This window comes from Elephas maximus, chromosome X (assembly GCF_024166365.1).
Source record: "Elephas maximus indicus isolate mEleMax1 chromosome X, mEleMax1 primary haplotype, whole genome shotgun sequence".
NCBI classification, from domain to species: domain Eukaryota; kingdom Metazoa; phylum Chordata; class Mammalia; order Proboscidea; family Elephantidae; genus Elephas; species Elephas maximus.
Genome location: NC_064846.1, coordinates 155,814,905 through 155,837,303, shown reverse-complemented (window position 1 = coordinate 155,837,303; position 22,399 = coordinate 155,814,905). Strand labels below are relative to the sequence as shown.

The following is a 22,399-nucleotide window of genomic DNA, read 5'->3' as shown; positions in this document are numbered from 1 at the left end:
TTATCCTTCAGGTCTTAATTTAGTAGTCACTTCCTCCAAGAAGTTTTTCCTGATAGGCACAAGGCCAGCATGGGTGCCCCTCCCTTAATACCCTGAACTTCTTTCATCTTAGAACTCCACGCAGATTTTATAATTGCCTCATTGCTTGTCTTTATCTCCCATAGTTTGAATGCTCTGTAAGGACAGACCTATATCTATCTCACATGGCCGGATGCAAGATTTACTAATAAATGCATTGCCATTGAGTTGATTCTGACTCATAGCGACCCAATAGGATAGAGTAGAGCTGCCCCATAGGGTTTCCAAGGAGCACCTGGTGGATTCAAACTGCTGACCTTTTGGTTAGCAGCTGAATGCTTAACCACTGTGCCACCAGGGCTCTAGATTTACTAATAACCCATTGCCATCGAGTCTATTCCAACTCATAGTGGCCCTATAGGGCAGAGTAGAACTCCCCCATAGCATTTCCAAGGAGTGAGTGGCTGGTGGATTTGAATTGCTGACCTTTTGGTTAGCAGCCAGATGCTTAACCATTATGCCACCAGGGCTCCAGATTTATAGTTACTAATAAATATTCACTGAATGGATGAGTGAGAAGGTCCTCCTTCATCTGGACACTATATCCTCTCCAACTCTGTATTTCATTGCACACTACCCCACTGCTACACACACTATTGCGTATACCCCTATATCCCTCCCACCCACACATACCCTACATACCAACATACCAGACCCCCGTACACCCGTTGCCCCTTTAACTATTCCTATCATGACCCTGTGGAACACTGGTGGTGCAGTTGTTAAGTGATGCTCCTGCTAACCAAGACGTTGGCAGTTCGAATTCACCAGTCACCCCTTGGAAACCCCATGGGGCAGTTCTACTCTGTCCTATAAGGGCTGCAATCAACTCAGTAGCAATGGGTATCACAGCACTGTAAGATTCTGCTTCACTGTGTAGTTTGCCTATGACTGAAGTTCCTCCACTAGACTCTAAGTTTCTTGAGGGTAAAACCACGTCTTACTGTTCTGTTCTGCCCAGGGCTTACATAATGCCTGATGTGGTCTAGACACTTAATACATGTTGAGTAAATGGATCATGGCTGTAATTGATGATGAAGTGAAGAAGACTTTCTCTGCATGACCTTTAACTCCCAATAAAGCAAAAAGACTCTGGTCTCCTGGTGGACTCCCTCCTGCCCAGTTTTTGAGACCTATCATAGACTTCACATCTGCAAGCCTTGAAAATTTTCATCAGCCAAGTCTGTAAGCCACTGTCAGCATTAAAGCAAGAGAGAATCACCCATAGTGACATCTTTGGACATGAAAGCAATCTTTGCTCCTAGCTGGGTGAACCACTTCCAGAAGCCACATATCAGTGAGACAACTAAGTGGAAGCCATCTGTCAATTCCAGCAGAGCCATTGTGGTCAGGGCAGGTAGATGAAATGTTCTGGGAGTGCTGTGGATGCACTTCACCTCCTCAGTAATGAACAGAACTGGCCTGCAGGATAGCTGAGACCTACAAAATATCAGAACTTTGAAACGGAAGGAAGTTAAAATGGCAAGAAGATAGGTGTGGTTGGAAGTGGTTAGAAATGGAAAGAGTTTTTCTAAATTCCTTTCCTGGAGGCCAGTCTAATGACAGGATAGTGTCATGTGTAATATTTTGTGTTCTATCAGCAGTGACAGGCTGCAAACCAAAGGATTGCTAACTCTCATCTTCTGGGAGGCATAAAGGGATGAAGTCACATTGGTGCTCACATCCTCTTAGACACCAGTAGATAGGGAGAGCATACATCCTGGATTGCCTCTTGCACTCTCAAAAGTGTTCCAGTTAGGATTATAAATTATATGGTTACCTTACCCATAGACAGCATTACAGCAGAGGCAGAATCTTCAAACAGACATAACCCTGGATAGTAGGTACTTGGAAGTTTTTATATTAGTCTGTAGAATTTTCCATATTTTTTTAAACTTCTCCCCTCCAAAAAAGAAGCCCAACAAACAAATATACATGAAAAATTCAAACTATCCTATAATTAAGCATAACACATAATTATTTCAGTACTCAATCTCCTACCTAAACTGTTTCTCTGCTTTTATATTTTTTAGATTATAGTCTAACCACATCCATTTGTCTAATGAGACCAGCCATTTGTCTGCAGTATGTAAGCGACAGGACCAAATTCAATGTCATCTGTTTGTTTAAGATGTAAATGATATGCATGTAGCACAGTAGCCTTTGGGTACAGATAAAGTATCACTCAATGTCACCAGAGAAAATATAAATCAGCAAGAAGGAACAAACAGTAAAGGTTCAGTGAACACATCTTTGTTGGGCTCCTTTTGTGTGTCAGGCACAGGAGTGAGTGAAACAAAGTCTCTACCCTCATGGAGCATATACATTCTGGTGTTAAACTGCCTTTGGGGGAAGGGAGATACCCAAGCCCTTTAGCACCCCAACTTAAACCTGATGTTTTGCAATAAACCCCTAAACTTTCAGCCGTTTATACTAATCCATAAAGTATTTGGGGACTTTTTCTTTTTTCTGGGGCATTGAGAGGAGAGTTGCACATAGGATACATACAAGGTGCAAAGAATTCTATTTGGACTGATGAAAGTCTTGTCTCTTTTCACATCTGTTTTCTTCTGTCTCCAGCTGGTTGAGTGTGCTTGTCATTGGTAAGGGGTTGTAGCTTCTCTCTGAGGTTCCTGTTATAAATGTCCAGCATTTGCTGGGCTTCACTGTTCAGTACAGGCTGGAGTCTCGCTGCTTCTCCTAGGCTGCTTTGTTATGTTTGACTCCTTGATTTTGCCAAGTCACATTTCATGTTGAAAACTGACCATGCTTTAAGCCTAATACCTGGATGTATATATATCAATATCCAAATACCCAAAGCAGGAAGATTAAAAGAGAAAGTCTTTGCTTTGCCAAAGTAACTTCCATTATGGGACAATCTCCAGAGCCCAAGATTTGAATCTGGGCTGCTCCACTTACTAAATTTGTGACCATGGGCAAGTTATTTAAGCTCCTTGAGGCTCAGTTTCCTCACCTATAAATGGAGACATAATATCTACCTCCCTGAGTTGTGAGGATTAAATGAAATGATAGACGTAGCATTCTTTGCACAATGCCTAGCACTTAATACCTTTTTTCTTTGGCTCTCACAGTCTTCCCTTGCCTAGTCTGGCTTCCTTTGATTGATGTGCATGGTCAACTGACAGGGCAGCTTACCCGAAGAAGACAGGATGATTTTTAGGCTGCGATCTTATACTGCGATTAGGGAGTTTCAACTTGTAAACACAAGCTATCCAGCTGTTTTCTTCAAACATTTGTACAGATGCATATTAACCCCATTAACTCCTTAGTCTCTCAGTAAAAATGCATGCAAAAATCTGACACCTTTACACTTCGTTGCATATACTCTTCAAGAACAACTGAGGAAGTTCATTGACTGAAGAAAAAAGTTGACTGGGGAGCAAGGCAAAACGGGATAGAAGCGAGAGTTTCTGTTTGTTCATTTTGTTTTTGGTTACAAACATTTACTATGTACCACTTGTGTGACAGACACTATACTGAGCAGTTTACATTCAATTTGTCATTTATCCTCCAATAGTCCTAATGAGATAGGAAATATTTTTGTCCTCATTTTAAAGATGAGGAAACTGAGGTACAGAGAGAGCTCTTAAGTAAACAGCTCAGTGCCCAGGATCATGTAGCTACTAAGTGGCAAAGCTGGGATTTGAGCCCAAACAGTCTGTCTCCATCATGCCATACCAGAAGGGTCAAAAACCCTAGCAACCTGAACTATTATAGCCTTAGACCGTTTGCTGTTTCAGATCTAAGAAAGAATGTCAGCAGCTGAGACACTACTATGATTTTTAAAGATGGCAACTTTGTATGAGAATCTTGGAAAGAGAAATATTCCAGGGGAAAAAATGCACTATCAGGTAACACAGTCTTTTCTGAATTATATTAAGTACTCACTCCTGTAAGCCTCATGGTCCATTCAGGAGAGCTGCTACCATGCCATTAGGTGGAACTTCATTCTCCTTTCTTCTTTCATCAGCCATAATTTTCATTGTTCTCAAGCTCAGTGCCCATTAGAAACTTAGAAAAGCCTTTCAGGGAAAAAAAGAATAACCAGTGAGTCCATCAGATGGAATCATTTGCTCATAATTTTGTAGATTTAACATTATTCTTAATTATTTGCAGTTTAAAATATTTCAGGGATGTGGGCTATATGGAACCCCGGTGGTGCAGTGGTTAAGAGATAGGGTGGCTAACCAAAAGGTCAGAAGTTCAAATCCATAAGCTGCTCCTTGGAAAACCTATGCAGTAGTTCTACTCTGTCCTATAGGGTCGCTATGAGTCGGAATCAACTCGACGGCAACGGGTTTGGTTTTGGGTGGGCTATGTGGCATTTTGATTTTTTTTCATAAGCTAAAACAACTGAAGGTGTGAATTCCACTTGCATGCCGGGCTTATGCCCACAATATATGCCGTCCTGTATTTGCTGTGAAAAAGGGAATGAGTGGATATGCAGGATCTTTCCTAGCCTAGAAGTGTAGTCTTTTTCCCAAATGCCTGCCCTGGTATCACCAAACTGTCTCTTAGAAACCAAATAAAATAGATGCCAGCTAGGGGAGCTCAGGTTCTGATGGAACCTTGAGGGAGGAGGAGGGGATGGAAGGAAAAAGAATACTTTCTGAGCGTCAGTTGGTGAATCCCATAAAATTACCAATACTGAACCATTTTTGACCTGCAGAAATGGCAATTTCATATGGTTTAACCTAATGCTAAATGCCAGGCCAGACGTCTTTTATATGTGATCACACTTGCTCTTCATAGTGACCCTAAGAGGTAAGGGTTATCCCCATTTTACAGATAATGAAACTGAAGGAAATGCCTAAGGTCATTGTCTTAGCTTGGTTTCCCCCAGAAGCTGACCTAGACTCAAGGATTTGGATTTGATGCAAGTAGTATATTTGGAAGGCAATTCCAGGAAGCACTGAGAAGAGAGTGGCCAAATGAGACAGGGAAGGGAAGCAGTCAGTTATGGATATTATGGATACATTATCAAGCTAGCTACCCTACCCTGTGGGCAACTGGAGCCCAATCCTGCTGGCAAACTCTGGGAAACCGAGAGAAACACATGCCTCAAAATTCTCCCACCTGGGGAACAAGGGAGTAGGGTATTTATACACAAACTTTTCAATCGTAGGTCAAGGCTGTTTAGGACTGAGGTAGTATGTTAATGCCCCAGTATTTTTACATCAGGCTGAAAGTGGGACTGGTAATGCATTGAAATGGTAAGGGTGAAGGGATATGGAGAGGTCCCCAACTCTGTCTGCTACAGCCCAATAGCTGGTAATAGCAGAGGCAGGATTTGAACTTGCAGCATGCTGACCTCCTAAGCACTATACATATAATGCTGTCAAATCATTAGATAGATAAGGTGCTCCAGGATACTAACCAGAGGAAATACCATTCCCTGCTTTTCTGTTATTTAATAAGAGCAATTACATTCGTGTGGCCCTCTAGAGTTTACAAAATGCACACACATCTATCACCTCATTTGGCCCTCATCATGCCCATGAGACAGATTAAAATCCATTCATTTATGAGACTTATTCATGTGCTCATTCCACAAATATTGAGTATGTGTTCCCAGCACCGTTCTAGGTACTGAGGATATATAGGTAGGCCAAACGAACAAATCCTCCATACTCAGAGAATTCATATCTAGTAGGGCAGCAAAATAAAGAAATAAAGAGACATATCACTATAATGTCAGATCATGATTGGTGCATGGAAAAAGTTAAAACAAGAAAAGGTAATGGTGACAGGTGATGGTGAGAGAAGATTTCTTTTTTAACTTGGGGGTGGGTCAGGGAAAGTATCTACATTTGAGCAAAGAGATGAAGGAAGTGAGGGCTTGAGTTTTGCAGATATCTGGAGGAAGGATGTTCCAGGCAGAGGTGAGAGCAAGACAGGCAGTGCAACTGGAGCATGGCGGGATATGAGTCCAGAGAGGTAAGCAGGGGCCAGGTAAGGTACAGCCTCGTTGGCCACAGTCAGGGCTTGGATTTTTATTCTGAGCATGATGGGGAACCATTGGAGGATTTAGAACAGCAAAGTGGCATGATATATATTTTTAAAGGTTTATTTTTTATTTATCTCTAACTCATGTGGCCATCAAGACCCAGAACCAGAACTTAAGTTGAAGCTTTCTGACTCCTAATCCAGTGCTCTTCCCACTCAGGACTACAGTGTTCTCTAGACCTGGCTGTCCTTCCCACAAAACTCACTGCTGTGGAATCAATTCCAACTCACAGTGACCTTATAGGACAGAGTAGAACTGCCCCATAGGGTTTCCCAGGCTGTAATCTTTAAGGAAGCAGACTGCCACATCTTTGTCCCATGGAGTGGCTGGAGGGTTTGAACCACCAGCTGTTCAGTTAACAGCCAAGTGCTTTAACCACTGTACCACCAGGGTTCCTCTGGATGTCCTTCAAACCAAAAACCAAACCAAACCCATTGCCATCGAGTCGATTCCGACTCACAGCAATCCTGTAGGACAGAGGAGAACTGCCCCATAGGGTTTCCAAGGAGCAGCTGGTGGATTTGAACTGCTGGCCTTTTGGTTAGCAGCCTGAGCTCTTTATCACTGTGCCACCAGGGCCCCTGTCCTTGGTAGAGTAATTCATGGTCTCCTGACCAAATCTCAGAATGGCTGTTTCCTGTTGCCTGTGCATTTGGTTCCTTGGGACTTTCCTTTGCCACTTAGCCAACGTGCTTTAACATTCTCCCATTTCAGCGAGCAGCCAGTCATACCCACAAACTTGCTTAACCAGTGTTTAAGCCTGAACATGAAGGTCAAGTGAAAATGGCAGGAATTTTAAATAACCACTCTAATCAGAAAGTTTCACTTTATCGATTTCCAGGCCTCATCACAGTATCAAGGATTTTGTGTTTGTGTTTTGATAATCAAGACCAAGTGAAATTTTCTCCCAGACAATGGAAATAAAGAGATTATTGGACCTGCAGTTTATAGTATCGTCTTTCTCATCTAGACCAACGTGAAATCAGGCAAAAGTTGCAATGAGAGTTTTATTTTCCTTTGTCATTACCACTTTTGTTTCTTTCTCAAATTTATTTGCCTCAAATCCAAAGCTGCTTTATTTTTTCAGCCAAGGCTGCAAAGATAAACTCAGACTGTTTGGGAAATTACAATATGGGGCTGTCTTGGCTGCTTTTTAGTATCAACACCTGCAATAAGAGTGTTCCCTCCCCCCCCCCACACACACAATAAAGCAAGGAGTGAAACAGGCATTTCACTCTCCCAGACCTGCAATGGCATTGCAATATAGACAAAGGTACCATTTGTCATTTGTCACTGGTGCAGGTCAGCATGACAACCCCCCCCCCCCACCACCACCACACTCATGCTGAGGAAGCACATGGATAGGTAGTCACTTGTTTGGCTATATCCACAGCTTCAACTTGGTGTCTTCCGAAAATGTAATGTTTCAAAGGCAGAATGATATTTCTGTTCACTTATTAAGGGATGACTAACTTGCTTTTGGCTGCACTACAAATGAATCACAGTAACAATCCCCAACTTGCGACTTCTGGTGTTCTGATGTAATGCATTTCTATTAAAAGAATAGGAAAGGGAGTGGGTGAGAGTGAGATCATGCAAAGACAGAACATAACACCGAGGGAGCTAGTGTAATTTATGAACTGCAAAGACCAGATCCATCCACCTCAAGGTGTTTTCTTGTGTCCTGGGTGTAGATACCTTGCCAGTCACTACCTACCCATTTACAGTTGCAGAATATAGACCCAGAGCAAGACCTAGGGTTTGGAGGGTTCCAGTCAAAAAAAGATTTCATTTGGGGGTGAAAACCACATATTCCTTGAAAGCATTTCTTAAGCAATTTTGATTTGGTGTCACTGTGAAGGTGATATTTGGGGGCAAATGATATAGGTTAGGAAGATGAGACAACAATCACCTCCTTAAAAAAATTTTTTTAATGCATGCAAGTTATTTGTGAGGTGCAGGAGCAGGGTGGGGAAGCAAGACAGAAGGAAAGGCAGCCACTAAAGTGAACATCATTGCATTAACTCCTACTGAGGACAACTGGAGCTCTATCCCACCGGGAAACTGGGCAACTATAGAACCCACATCTCCTCCAAGTCTTCCCTCACACGATGAGTTTGCTGGGGGACTGTTCGAGGGCTGCACCCGACCCCTAAAACCCAAACCCACTGCCATCGAGTCCAAATCATAGCGACCCTATAGGACAGAGTAGAACTGCCCCATAGGGTTTCCAAGGCTGTAAATCTTTACAGAAGCAGACTGCCACATCTTCCATGGAGAAGATGGCAGGTTCGAACTGTCGACCTTTCCATTACAGCTGAGCATTTTAACCACTGCGCCACCTGGACTCCTTGAGGGCTGCTCCCACAGGGTGTTAATTACTCTGCCTTCATTCTCCCCTTTTTAAATGAAAAAACAAAAATAGCTGAAAGGTATTGGAAAAGATCCTTCAAACCCACAGGTATTTTGTTAATCACTGCTCGGGAACAAACACTTCCTTCCTCCCAGAACCCTTCTGTACTTTCCTCTACAAGGTGTCCCTGCTGTCTTCTGAGGAAGATCTGAGTGTGCCAAGGAGAGTCAGAGAGGAAATTAGACTCTGGCCTGTCGTGACCGGCAGCCCACACTGGCTTTGTCCCAGGCTCTGGCAGAAGGGGATTATAAAAGCCAGTGCCTCCCCAGAATGGGAAATCACTCAGAGAAGGGAATCTCCCCCCCCAACCCCCCCCCCCCCCCAGTTAATCTATTTTCTCTACCCTATGGTTTCCTTTCTGGGTTTCAACTACTAGCAGATTTGTCATTGCCCTAAAAAGAACTTCAAAGTGTTGGAAAAGTATACCTCAAGCAGCTACAATACATCTCAAATTGATATTTATGAAGTTAACTTTTACTAGGGATTTGATTGTATAGTTTGTGGATGTCACTTATTTTAAGATTATGTAGTATTAGAACTAGAAGGGTCTGTCTTTAAAGATTAGCTAGACCAACTCCCTTTTTTTTCTGAGACCTGAAGAAGTAGAGTGATATTCCTAGGGTCTCTGACACTCCTAAGTAGGAGCAGAAGCTAGATTTAAACCACAACTTATTGCCAAATTCCACGGGCTTTTTTCTTGGTAAGCCTGTCTTTGAAAAGTTTTATTTGGCAACTGTAGAGGCTGGACAGAGAATAAGAAAAGTTAGTAAACTCAAAACACATTCCCTTCATTACCTATTAATATTGCCATGCTGTGTTGCCTTCTAAAGATGAGGTTAAACTGTCTGGATTATTTATGAGTCTCTCTTGTTGGACCCCAGATAGCCAAGTATGGCAGCCCAACAACTCATTCGTATCTACCACCCGTCATTTGAACCACGTAGGCGACAAATTCTTCATTCTTCCCCAAAGCATCCTCATGCCTGAAGTTGTGTTTGCTTAGGCCCAAGTGCCCCCTGTGGAGTGAGGCCTGAGTTAGAATCCTGCATCTGCCTTTTACTTACTGGGTCATTTTACCTGAGCTTATGGAGCCCTAGTGGTGCAGTGATTAAGCATTTGGCTGCTAACCAAAAGATCGGCAGTTGGAATCCACCAGGCACTCCTTGGAAACCCTATGGAGCAGTTCTACTCTGTCCTGTAGAGTCGCTATGAGTTAGAATTGACTCAACGGCAGCTGGTTTTATAGGTTGCTGGGTGGCATAAACAGTTTGTGCTCGTCTACTAACCTAAAGGTTGGCGGTTCGAACCCACCCAGTGGTGCCACAGAAGGAAGACCTGGCAATCTTCTTCCAAAGATTACAGCCAAGAAAATCCTATGGAGCATAGTTTTACTCTGTAATTCATGAGGTCACCATGAGTTGAAATCAACTTGACAGCAACAGATTTGGTTTTTGGCTTATGGAAACTCTCTAGGCCTCAGTTGCTCCACCTGTAAGATGGGGATAATAATTTAGCCATTTCCATAGAGCCTTATTAAATAAATTTTTAAAAACTGTACAGAAAGCATTTAGTTGAGTAGTTACTATTATTATCATTGTTAACATGAAGGATGACAAGAACAAAGACGCTAACGATTGAAACTGTATATTCAGAACCTTAGAATGAATCTCACTTTAGCTTTAGTTCTGGCCTCTTTGGCAGAAAATACAATAATAATCAAAAATATTGTTATTGGAATTGGCATCGGATTGGGCTTTACTGGTATGAAGCACTTGGCATTGTTTACTGTTAAGATTTTTCCTTTGTTTGGGACATTTTATCTCTTAAGTGATTTTCCATGTGTGAGCTAAATTCAGAGGGAAATAGCCTAGTATTGACAGTACAGTAATTTGATGAGTACTTACTGAATGTGAGTTGAGTGTAGAATCTACACATAGTTACAGAAACATGGATTATATGTTGATTAACATGATAGATTCAGACTACATTAAGGGTCAGGACCATGGTTTTGTACCATTTATCCTTCCTTTACTTTCCTGAAAAGACAGTCTCTTACCTAGCTCAGTAATAAGCTTGTGTGGATTTAGGTTGTCCATTTTGTGGATGATCTGAAACCATCTACAATTTCTGGTTTCCTTTTTCCCTGGCGAATATATCTGGGACCACAGTTGAGAATACCTACTAATTCTCCTACTGTTCCAGAGTGGGCCTCTTTAGGAAAGTGAATTAGTAGATGGCAAGAAACACGTGCAGTGTGTCTGTGGCCACGTGGATGCCCAAGAGTAGGTCGTGTATACACTTGTGCTTTGATGTGTAGTCATAAGAGTCAAAGGTCAAAACTGAACCGTTTCGGAAGCCATGGAAGAGGATCTTGAGTTTCCTTTTCCATGCCTCTTATCCTCCTATCTCTTGTCCCATGACAGAACCCACATACTCCCCTGCCAGGTGGGTGACCTCAGCCAACATCCCCTCTTTGGCTGCTTTGTCACTCTGCATCTCCCTGCCACTCAAAGCAAGAGTGACACATGTTCTACCCACCACTCCATCGGAAATTCAAAGCAGCTGCATTTCATAGCAGCTCTGTTGCTGAGACTTCAGAAATCTTCTCTCTCAAACTTCAGTAAGGTTCTCATTTTCCAAACTTCCCTTCTGTGGTCTGCCAGTACCGGGGTTAATGTGGAATCCATTTTCTTTGGTGTATGGTCCCAGGGGTCAAAGCAATAGATCTGCACAGTTGGCAGATCACTAGTTTACAACTCCCCACCCAGCAGGGCATGGCAGTCTCAGAGAATGGATGGAAAATATCCCCTTGCTATAATTGGGTTTAGCCCTGTGGCTTAACACCATCTTATTTGGCAATTTTTTCTCTTGACATATTTAGTAATCACTCTAAGGGAGATTTATTATGCTGTTCATGGGAACAAACAATACACTAAATATTACACATATGCATGCTTTCAATACCACTCCTTTTCTAGCCTATTCTGAATCTTTCCCCAAAGTCTTTTAGCTTTTATCAAAATCCTCCCTTGTCTTTCAATTTCTCTTAGTTCCTCTCTCCTCCAAAATAACCTTTTCTACTTTGGAATTTTTTTTTTTTGTAGTTAGGTGTTCTTTTAATCAAAATTTACTGGGCCATGTTACAAAGAATGGATGAAAGTACACTTTCACAGCTTAAATCCATTGAAGACATTTTGCTCATCATTAATCCCAGAACATTGAAACAAAAATTTAGCATATGGTAAGATTTCTGTGAAAATAGTTTTCTAGTTATTTCTGGGAGACCAAGTGTGTTCATTCATTCATATATATAGATATATGAATATATCTCTATCTACCTGAATGAAAGAACTCAAAACATTTCAGCCAAATGTAATAAAGCGTTTTCTGAACCTGAGGGTTGGTGTCCATAATGAGATGTGGGAAAGGGTGGCACTGAGAATTAGGATTAACAACTCATGCTGTGTGCTAACTAAAAGGCTTTAACGGCTGGTGCCCTCAGACATTTTCAAAAAGCATAATAAAATGTCCCACTCGCCCTGGAATATGCACAGCAAAATGTCTTAACAAATAGCCCATATAGGACAGATTGAAGAGAAAATAGATCAGGGTCGTAGAGATGCCCAGAAGGTTATAATAGCATAGCCATAGTAAGGGAACTCTATGGATGTGAAGCTGTATTTCCTTTATGTATGAACTGTTCTTTGTTCATCAGAGACACAGCAATATCTATGTTTTTGTGAGACCCTACTCAGTGCTAGGCATTCATTTATTTCACACTCAACCCCAAGTCTGAAAGATAGGCATGATGACCACATTTTACACAGAGAAGGCAAAGCCACAGTGAGGATAAGTGGCTGCCTAGTCAAAAAAAAAAAAAACAAAGTAAACCCATGTAGCTACAGCTGAAATGGTATGATGCTATTTAAAAAGACAGAACAGAAGGAAGGGCCAAGATGGTGGCTTAGTCAGACATACCAGGCCACCCTGCTACAGCAAAGATGCAAGAAACCAAGTGAAACATGCAGATGACAGCCCTGGAACCCTGAACATCAAAAGGAAGGATAAATGATTGGATAGAACACCGACTGGAAGAAGAAGTTGAACGAAGGCAACGAACAAGGTGTGATACGGAGTGGAGATGCCCTACCAGCCACCCCAGCACAGCGTGACCATCTTAAGACAAAGCCAGCCCCGAGCTGGGAGAGAGGAGCACAGGAAGGCAACCTCACAGAATCCCCAATAAGAAACAGAGAAATTGTCTAGACATGCCTGGAGTGAAGCAAGGTGAGTGGAACATGATCCGGATCTAAGGAAGGAAAGTACAGGACCTAGAGTGAGAGCTCCAGGGACCCTGATGTCCACAGAGTAGGGAGGGAGCCAGGACCCAAAGACAGGTATATGCATCAGCAGTGGTCTCTGTCTGTTAGGGTGGGTGGCGCACCTCAAGTAATAGATCCATAGAGTGTTGGCAGGAGCTCCCCTATCCAACCAGACTTTGGGCACCACCCCCTTCCTCACACTCTGTGGGTGCCAGGGCCCATTTGCTGGCTGCAGCCAAGGGGAAGTGCTCAGGCACCGACGTCTGCTGAACAGAGGAGCATGCTCTCCATTCCCTCAGCCTCCAGGTCACTAGCGGTGGAAAACCACAAACCCCTGCCACCCCGCCCACCTGGTGACCATAATACCAGCCACCCTACCCAGACCCGTCCACTATCCTCCCCTGTGCACCCGAAGAGTGTCAGGAAACATGCTCCCGCATTCCCTCTCACCCACCACCTACCATTCCAAACCACAGAATAGCTGTGACTGCGTGCTCCCGCTCATCTGCCACTTGCCCCTCTGAACCAGTAAGTGGTGACAAGCATGCTCTTGCACCCCCCGCTAGCCAGCCACCCACCCCTGCCTACGAACTCAGAGAGCACCAGAGGGCACACTCTTATTCCCCCTCGCCTGCCACTTACCCCTACCCATTGACCCAGTGAGCAGTGGCCAGCACCCTCACACGCCCCCACTCATCTGTCACCCACCCCCAACCACAGCCCTGCCCACTCGATGAGTGCCATTGCTCACTCCTGCACCACTGGACTGACAACAGGTGGCAGCCAACACCCACCCAGCCCACTGTCAGCTACCCTGCATGACCAATGAGCACAGACCGATGCTCACACTACTAGCCACTGACCACAGGAATAGGCATAAATATGGATCTCTTCCAGTCAGTTGGCCAGGTAGCTGTTTTCCAAATTTCTTGGCATAGACAAGTGAGCACTTCCTGTGCTGCATCCGTTTGCTGAGACATCTCAACTGGTATTTCATCAATTCGTGGAGCTTCATTTTTCGCCAATGCCTTCAGAGCACCTTGGACCTCTTCCTTCAGTACATTGATTCTTGATCATATGCTATCTCCTAAAATGGATGAATGTCGACCAATTCTTTTTGGTATAGAGACTGTGTATTCCTTCCATCTTCTTTTGATGCTTCCTGCGTCATTTAATATTTTCCCCATAGAATTCTTCAATATTGCAACTCGAGGCTTGAATTTTTTCTTCAGTTCTTACAGCTTGAGAAACACCAAGTGTGTTCTTCCCTTTTGGTTTTCTAACTCTAGGTCTTTGCACACGTCATTATAATACTTTACTTTGTCTTCTTCAGCCACCGTTTGAAATCTTCAGCTCTTTTACTTCATCATTTCTTTCCTTTGCTTTAGCTACTTGATGTTCAAGAGCAAGTTGCAGAGTCTCTTCTGACACCCATTTTGGTCTTTTCTTTCTTTCCTGTCTTTTTAATGACCTCTTGCTTTCTTCATGTATGATGCACTTTATGTCATTCCACAACTCATCTGGTCTTTGGTCATCAGCATTCAACGCGTCAAATCTATTCTTGAGATGGTCTCTAAATTCAGATGGGATGTACTCAAGGTCATATTTTGGCTCTCGTGGACTTGTTATAATTTTCTTCAGCTTCAACTTGAACTTGAGTTAAGCAATTGATGGTCTGTTCCGCAGTCAGCCCATGGCCTTGTTCTGACTGATGATATTTAGCTTTTCCATCATCTTTTTCAACAGATGTAGTCAATTTGATTCCTGTGTATTCCATCCTGTGGGGTCCACGTATATAGTCACCGTTTGTGTTGTTGAAAAAAGGTATTAGCAATGAAGAAGTCATGCTAATTGCAAAATTCTATCATGTGATCTCCAGCATTGTTTCTCTCACCAAGGCCATATTTTCCAACTACCAGTCCCCTTATTCTTTGTTTCCAACTTTTTTATTCCACTCACCAGTAATTATTAATGCATCCTGATTGCATGTCCAATCAATTTCAGACTACAGAAGTTGTAAAAATCTTCAATTTCTTTATCTTTGGCTTTAGTGGTTGGTGCAAACATTTCAGTAATAGTCGTATTTACTGGTCTTCCTTGTAGGCATATGGATATTATCCTATCACTGATAGCATTGTACTTTAGGCTAGATCTTGAAACGTTCTTTTTGACAATGAATGCAAAGCCATTCCTCTTCATTGTCATTCCCAGCATAGTAGACCATATTACTGGAAGATGAGCCCCTCACGTTGGAAGGCATTAAAAGGCGACTGGGGAAGAGCTCCCCCCTCAAAGTGGAGTCGACCTTAATGACATGGATGAAGTGAAGCTTTTGAGACCTTCATTTGCTGATGTGGCATGATTCAAAATGAGAAGAAACAGCAGCAAACACCAATTAATAATCAGAACATGAAATGCACAAAGTATGAATCTAGGAAATTGGAAATCATAAAAAATGAAATGGAATACATAAACATCAATATCCTAGGCATTAGTGAAACAAAATTCTAGCCAATAGAATTCAACAGCATATCAGAATAATGATGTTTCCATGCGAAAGCTGGACAATGAATAAGGAAGACGCCTTTGAATTGTGGTGTTGGCAAAGAATATTGAATATACCATCGACTGCCAGAAGAATGAACAAATCTGTCTTGGAAGAGGTACAACCAGAATGCTCCTTAGAAGCAAGGATGGCAAGACTATGTCCCACAAAATTGGACATGTTATCAGGAGGGATCAGTTCCTGGAGAAGGACATCATGCTTGGTAAAGTAGCTGGCCAGCAAAAAAGAGGAAGGCCCTCAACAAGATGGATTGACAAAGTGGCTGCAACAATGGGATCAAGCATAACAACGATTGTGAGGATGGCGCAGGACCGGGCAGTGTTTCATTCTGTTGGACATAGGGTCACTGTAAGTCGTAACCAACTCAATAGCACCTAACAACATCATGATAATAATAATACATCATGATCAAGTGGAATTCATACCAGGGATGCAAGGATGGTTCAACACTAGAAAATAAATCAACGTAATTCACCACACAAATAAAACTAAGGAAAAGAACCACATGATCATCTCAATCGATGCTGAAAAGACATTTGATAAAATCCAACACCTTTTCCTGATAAAAATGCTCAGCAAAATAGGAGTAGGAGGGAAATTCCTCAACGTAATTAAGGGCATATATACAAAACCAACAGCCAACATTATCCTCAATGGAGAGAGACTGAAAGCATTCCCCTTGAGGATGGGAACCAGACACTGATGCCCTTTATCACCACTCTAATTCAGTATTGTACTGAAAATCCTAGCTAGAGCAATAAGGCAAGAAAGGGAAATAAAGGGCATCCAGATTGGTAAGGAAGAAGTAAAACAATCCCTATTTGTAGATAACGTGATCCTATACATAGAAAATCCCACAGACTCCACAAGAGAGTTACTGGAACTAATGGAAGAATTCAGCCAAGTGGCAGGGTACATGATCAACATACAAAAATCAGTTGGATTCCCCTACACTAACACAGAGAACCCTGAAAAGGAAATCAGGAAAATAATACCATTTACAGTAGCCCCCCAAAAGATAAAATACTTAGGAATAAATCTAACTAGGGCTGTAAAAGACTTATACAAAGAAAACTACAAAACATTACTATAAGAAACCAAAAGAGACCTACATAAAGGGAAAACCATATTTTTTTTTTTATACCATGCTCATGGACAGGAAGATGTCAGTACTACCCAAAGTGATCTATAGATATAATGCAACCCCAGTCCAAATTCCAACAACATTCTTAAACAAAATGGAAAAACTAATCTCCATCTTTATATGGAAAGGGAAGAAGCCCTGGATAAATAAAGCATTACTGAAGAACAACAACAAAGTACGAAACCTTACACTTACTGATCTCAGAACTTACTATACAGCTAAGCTAGTCAAAACAGCCTGGTACTGGTAAAGCAACAGACACATAGACCAATGGAACAGAACTGAGAACCCAGATATAAATCCGTCCACCTCTGGACAGCTGATCTTTGACAAAGGGTTGAAGTCCATTGAATGGGGAAGAAATAGTCTCTTTAACAAATGGTGCTGGCCAAACTGGATATTCACTTGCAGAAAAATGAAACAGGATCCATACCTCATACCACACACAAAAACTCAAAATGGATCAAAGAGCTAAATGTAAAACCTAAAACTATAAAATGTTCATGGAAGATAACATAGCAACAAAGGTAGGGGCCCTAATGTATGCATAAATAGACTATCAAACATAACTAAAAATTCACAAACAGAAGATAAACTAGATAACTGGGACCTCCTAAATATTAAATACCTATGCTCAGCAAAAGACTTTTCCAAAAGAATAAGAAGAGAATCTACACACTGGGAAACATTTTTTGGTAATGACCTGTCTTACAAGGGTCTGATCTCTAAAATTTATAGAAAACTTTAACCCCTCAACAGCAAAAAGACAATTCAATTAAAAAATGTGCAAAGGATATGAGCAGACACTTCACCAAAGAAGACATTCAAGCAGCTGACAAATACATGAAGAGATGCTTGCAAAAATTAGCCAGTAAACAAACAAACAAAAAAAATCAACCTGTTGCTGCCAAGTCAGTTTTGAGACAGATGCAAATTGAAACTACAATGAGATATGATCTCACCCTAGCAAAAATGGCACTGATAAAAAAAAAAAACAACAACAACAAATGCTGGCAAGGTTGTGGGGAGATTGAAACTCTTATACACTGCTGGTGGGAATGTAAAATGATACAACCACTATGGAAAATGGTATGGCGCTTCCTTAAAAAGCTAGATCCAGCAATCCCAGTTCTAGGAATATATCCTAGAGAAATAAGAGCCGTCACACGAACAAACATGTGCACACTCAAACGTTCACTGCAGCATTATTCACGATAGCAAAAAGATGGAAACAGCCTAAGTGCCGATCAGCGAGTGAATGGATAAACTGTGGTACATACACACAATGGAATACTGTGAAACAATAAAGAATAATGATGAATCTGCAAAACATCTCACAACCTGGATGAATCTGGAGGACATCATGCTTTGTGAAATAAGTGAATCACAAAAGAACAAATACTGTATGAGGCCACTATTACAAAAAAATCAAGAAGAGGTTTATACACAGAAAGAAACATCCTTTTATGGTTACCAGGGACAGCAGGGGAAGGGAAAGAGAATCACTAACTAGATAGTGCCTGTCAGTTTGTCGTACTGTGGGGGCTTACGTGTTGCTGTGATGCTAGAAGCTATGCCACCGGTATTCGAATACCAGCAGCGTCACCCGTAGTGGACAGGTTTCAGCGGAGCTTCCAGACTAAGACAGACTAGGGAGAAGGATCTAGCGGTCTACTTCTGAAAAAAATTAGCCAGTGAAAAGCCTTATGAATAACTAGATAGCAGGCATGAGTTAATTTTGGTGAAGGGAAAGACAATACACAATATGGGGGAAGTCAGTACAACGTGACCAAGGCAAAGGAAGACACTGAGAGGTACGTAAAAATAAAGGGTGACTACAGTAAATTTTTTTTACAGTAAATAGTATAGCATATGCAAACCTGCAATAACAGTAAGAACAAACAATAATTTATGAGTAGACACATAGGTAGACATGTATGCTAAATAGGCAAGGGAGGTCATACAAGAGTACACCCCCATGTATATATACATATGGTTGTGGATATTTCTACATACATATTTGTACCTACTGCAGGTATATTCATATATATAATAGAGCACATGGGGGCACAAGTATGGAAACTACTTACCTCGAGAGACGGAGATACTGGGCTTGAAGGCTAAGAACCATAGCCTTGGGGGACATCTAGGTCAGCTGGCACCATATAGTTCATGAACATAATGTTCTACATCTTACTGAGGTGAGTAGCAGCTGGGGTCTTAAAAGCTTCCGAGTGGCACCTAAGACACAACTATTGGTCTCTTCACCTCGGGGGCAAAGGAGAGTGAAGAAAACCAAAGACTCAAGGAAGCAATTAGTCCAAAGGACTAATGGCCCACATGAACCACAACCTCCACTAGTCTGAGACCATAAGAACTAGATGGTGATTGGCTACCACTACTGACGACTCTGACCAGGCTTACAATAGAAGGTCCCGGTTAGAGTGAGAGAAAAATGTAGAACAAAATTCAAATTTACAAAAAAAGACCAGACTTACTGGTCAATAGAGACAGGAGGAACCCCTGAGACTACAGCCCTAAGATACCCTTCTAATTTGTAACTGAAGCCACTCTCGGAGATCAACTCTCAGCCAAATAATCGACAGGCCCAATGGGTAGACAGTAACGCTGCTGAGGAATGTGCGTCTTAGAACAATAAACTATACAAGACCATAACCCCGTTGCCGTTGAGTTGATTCCAACTCATAGGGACCCTATAGGACAGAGTAGAACTGCCCCATAGGGTTTCCAAGGAGCAGCTGGTAGATCCAAACTGCTGACCTTTTGATTAGGAGCCAAACGCTTAACCACTGCGCCAGGGCAGTATTTGCCCAAAAGCAAAGATGAGAAGGTAAGAAGGGACAGGGAAACTAAATGAATGGAAACAGGGAACCCAGGGTGGAAGTGAGGAGAGTGCTGACACACTGCAGGAACAAGCAGCCAATGTCACAGAGCAACTTGTGTATGAACTACCGAACGGGAAACTAACTGGATATGTAAACTTTCACTTAAAGCACAATAAAATGTCAAAAAAAAAAAAAAAAGGCAATTAGCCCACCTAGCTGCATGGCCTCCCTGAGCCTCAGCTTTCTCATCTGTAAAATGAATTGTTGAGAGGATTTAAGTTGTGAAACCCTGACACACAATAGTAGCTCACTTAGGTCCCTTACTCCCACGAACACCACCACTGCCTTTTTATCTCACTTTAGGAGTGTAGGAGATTACATGTACTCATATATCTGAACTTGGGCACTTGTGATTTTTAGGGCAGAAAGAAGCACAAATACAGGAATTTTTGACTGGCAAGAACCTTCATTCAGCTGCTGGCATCGCCAACCTAGAGGCATAGAATGAGGGGCTAAGAGCAAAGGTTCTGGAGCCAGACTTCCTGCTGTACCCCAGCTTTGCCTCTTACATATGTTTGACCTTGGGCAAGTAACTTGACTTCTCTGTGTCTCAGGTTCTTCCTCTCTAAAATGAGGCCAGTGCTTGCATCAACTCTGTAGACTTCTTGTAAGGGTTAAATGAGTTAATCTGTATAAAGGGCCTAGCCCCGTGCCTGGCATGCAGCAGGGGCTGTTAAATAAGTGCTTGGCTTCGCTTATGCACTTTGACTGCAGGTGTACAGGACTTGGACACAGCAGATTTGACTCGGGGCGAGGTGTATAGAATGAATCACACTGTGCTTCTTTAGCATGGTTCCCATGTACCTCAGCCAGCCTCTTACGGTTACAGCTCCCTTCCCATGTATGTAGACAAGGAAAGCCAGAGAATATGAGGGTTCCCAAGGTGAACCTCTTGTCTTTTATGGTGCACAGTGATTGAATCTGATGACATTACTTAGCCGCCTTGAAAACTGCCATTAAGGGACTAGCTTGCTGAGGGCCTTTGCACTCAGAATTGCTCCTTAGGTCACTTTTTAAGTTATGTTTTCAGGAGGAAGACAAACAGCAGACCTATGTAAGATTTTTAGACTTTACAGACCAATTGGGTCACAGATAAATGTGGAAATAATGCTGGTCTTTAACGCAGCGCTTCTCAAACTTTAGGTGTTTCAGAATCACCTGGAGGACTTGTTAAAACCAGATTCTTAGGCCCCATCCCCAGAGATTTTTATTTCCCAGATCAGGGGTGTGAGGCCCGAGAGCATTTTCATTTCTAACAAGCTCCCAGGTTGTGCTGATGCTGTTGGTCCAGGGAACACATGGTCAAATGCATTTTTCCATCTCTACTACCTATTTCTGATCTAAGGTTATAACATTTAAACTCTTTACATTAGAGATGAAATGAGTGCCCCCTCCAAAAGAAATAGTTGAATCCACAGAGCTAATGTCACTTATTAATGCCTTCTTTTGGTAATAAACACTGTCTGTATTTTTTTCCCCATAGTTGCATGCTGCTGTGACCAAGATCCAGGTTCCAAGGCCTGGTTTTAATTACACGTTCGCCCACATATGTATCCTGAATAATGATAAGACTTGCATCGTGGATGACATAGTGCATGTCCTGGAGGAGCTAAAGAATGCTCGGGCCACCAACAGGACCAATTTTGCTATCACGTACCCGATCACTCACTTAAAGGACGGGAGGGCAGTATACAATGGGCACCAGCTTGGGGGAGTCACCGTACACAGCAAGGACCGAGTAAAATCTGCAGAGGCCGTCCAGCTCACCTACTACCTGCAGTCAATCAACAGTCTCAACGACATGGTGGCCGAGAGGTGGGAATCCAGCTTCTGTGACACTGTCCAACTGTTCCAGAAATCCAATAGCAAAGTCAAAATGTACCCTTACACGTCCTCATCACTGAGGGAAGATTTCCAGAAGACCAGCCGCGTGTCGGAACGTTACCTGGTCACCAGCCTGATCCTGGTGGTCACCATGGCCATCCTCTGCTGCTCTATGCAGGACTGCGTCCGCAGCAAACCCTGGCTAGGCCTCCTTGGGTTGGTGACCATAAGCCTGGCCGCTCTCACCGCAGCCGGGATCATCAATCTCACTGGTGGGAAATACAATTCCACCTTCCTGGGAGTCCCTTTCGTCATGCTAGGTAATTACTACACTTCATTTTTCTGTTTCCTCCTGTGGTGGTAACTGGGTTCCTAAAAGGCAAGGACTAGCCATCTCACAACTTTGTTTCATTTATAGCATCTTCATTTTGCCTAGAAGTCCTGGGAGCAATTCTATAAAGTGCTGGTCCTTGGCAAGAAGCAACCTAATCTGGTAAATGTACCAGAAGTTCAAAGTCCTGGGTTCCAGCCCTGGTATGGTATTTAGCAGATATTAATCTGTTCGGAAGTAGCCCTGGTGGTGCAACGGTTAAGTGCTCAGCTACTCACTGAAAGGTTGGAGGTTCGAACCCACCCAGTGGCTCCATAGGAGAAAGACCTGGCACCTGTTCCCGTAAAGATTACAGCCTAGAAAACACTTACGGGGCAGTTCTACTCTGTCACATGGGGTCACTATGAGTCGAAAATCAACTCAAGGGCATGGGATAACAACAATCTGTTCTGTGCCTCAGTGCCTTAAAGGCTGGGCTTCTCCAGTAGCAGGCCCTGAGGCAAGGATTTGGATATAAGTAACTTATTTGGGAGGTGAACCTAGGAAGCACCAGTATGGGAATGAAAAAGTGAGACGGGAAAGGAAGACAATCCAGGTTGTTACTGAGCAGGTTACTGCTGTGGGTACCTGTGGCTCAATCCCACTGGGGACCTTTGGAAGACAGTGTAGAACACACCTCAGAGAGGCACCCACCCCCTTGAGGGGTGAGGAAGCTGAGGTGTTTATGTAGAAACCTTGTGTACAACTCATTGAGGGCTGCTCCCCAGGGCTGTTAGCTCCCCAGCAC

General features: G+C 42.7%; 1 protein-coding gene across 1 annotated transcript in view; it reads left to right on the top strand.

Annotated features, from left to right (window-relative positions):
• PTCHD1 (patched domain containing 1) overlaps positions 1-22,399 on the top strand; it is a 63,743-nt gene that overhangs the window by 26,150 nt on the left and 15,194 nt on the right. Inside the window, exon 2 of the mRNA XM_049872047.1 lies at positions 20,941-21,601. Coding sequence (XP_049728004.1) covers positions 20,941-21,601 — 661 coding nt within the window. The remainder of the gene's footprint in view (positions 1-20,940; positions 21,602-22,399) is intronic.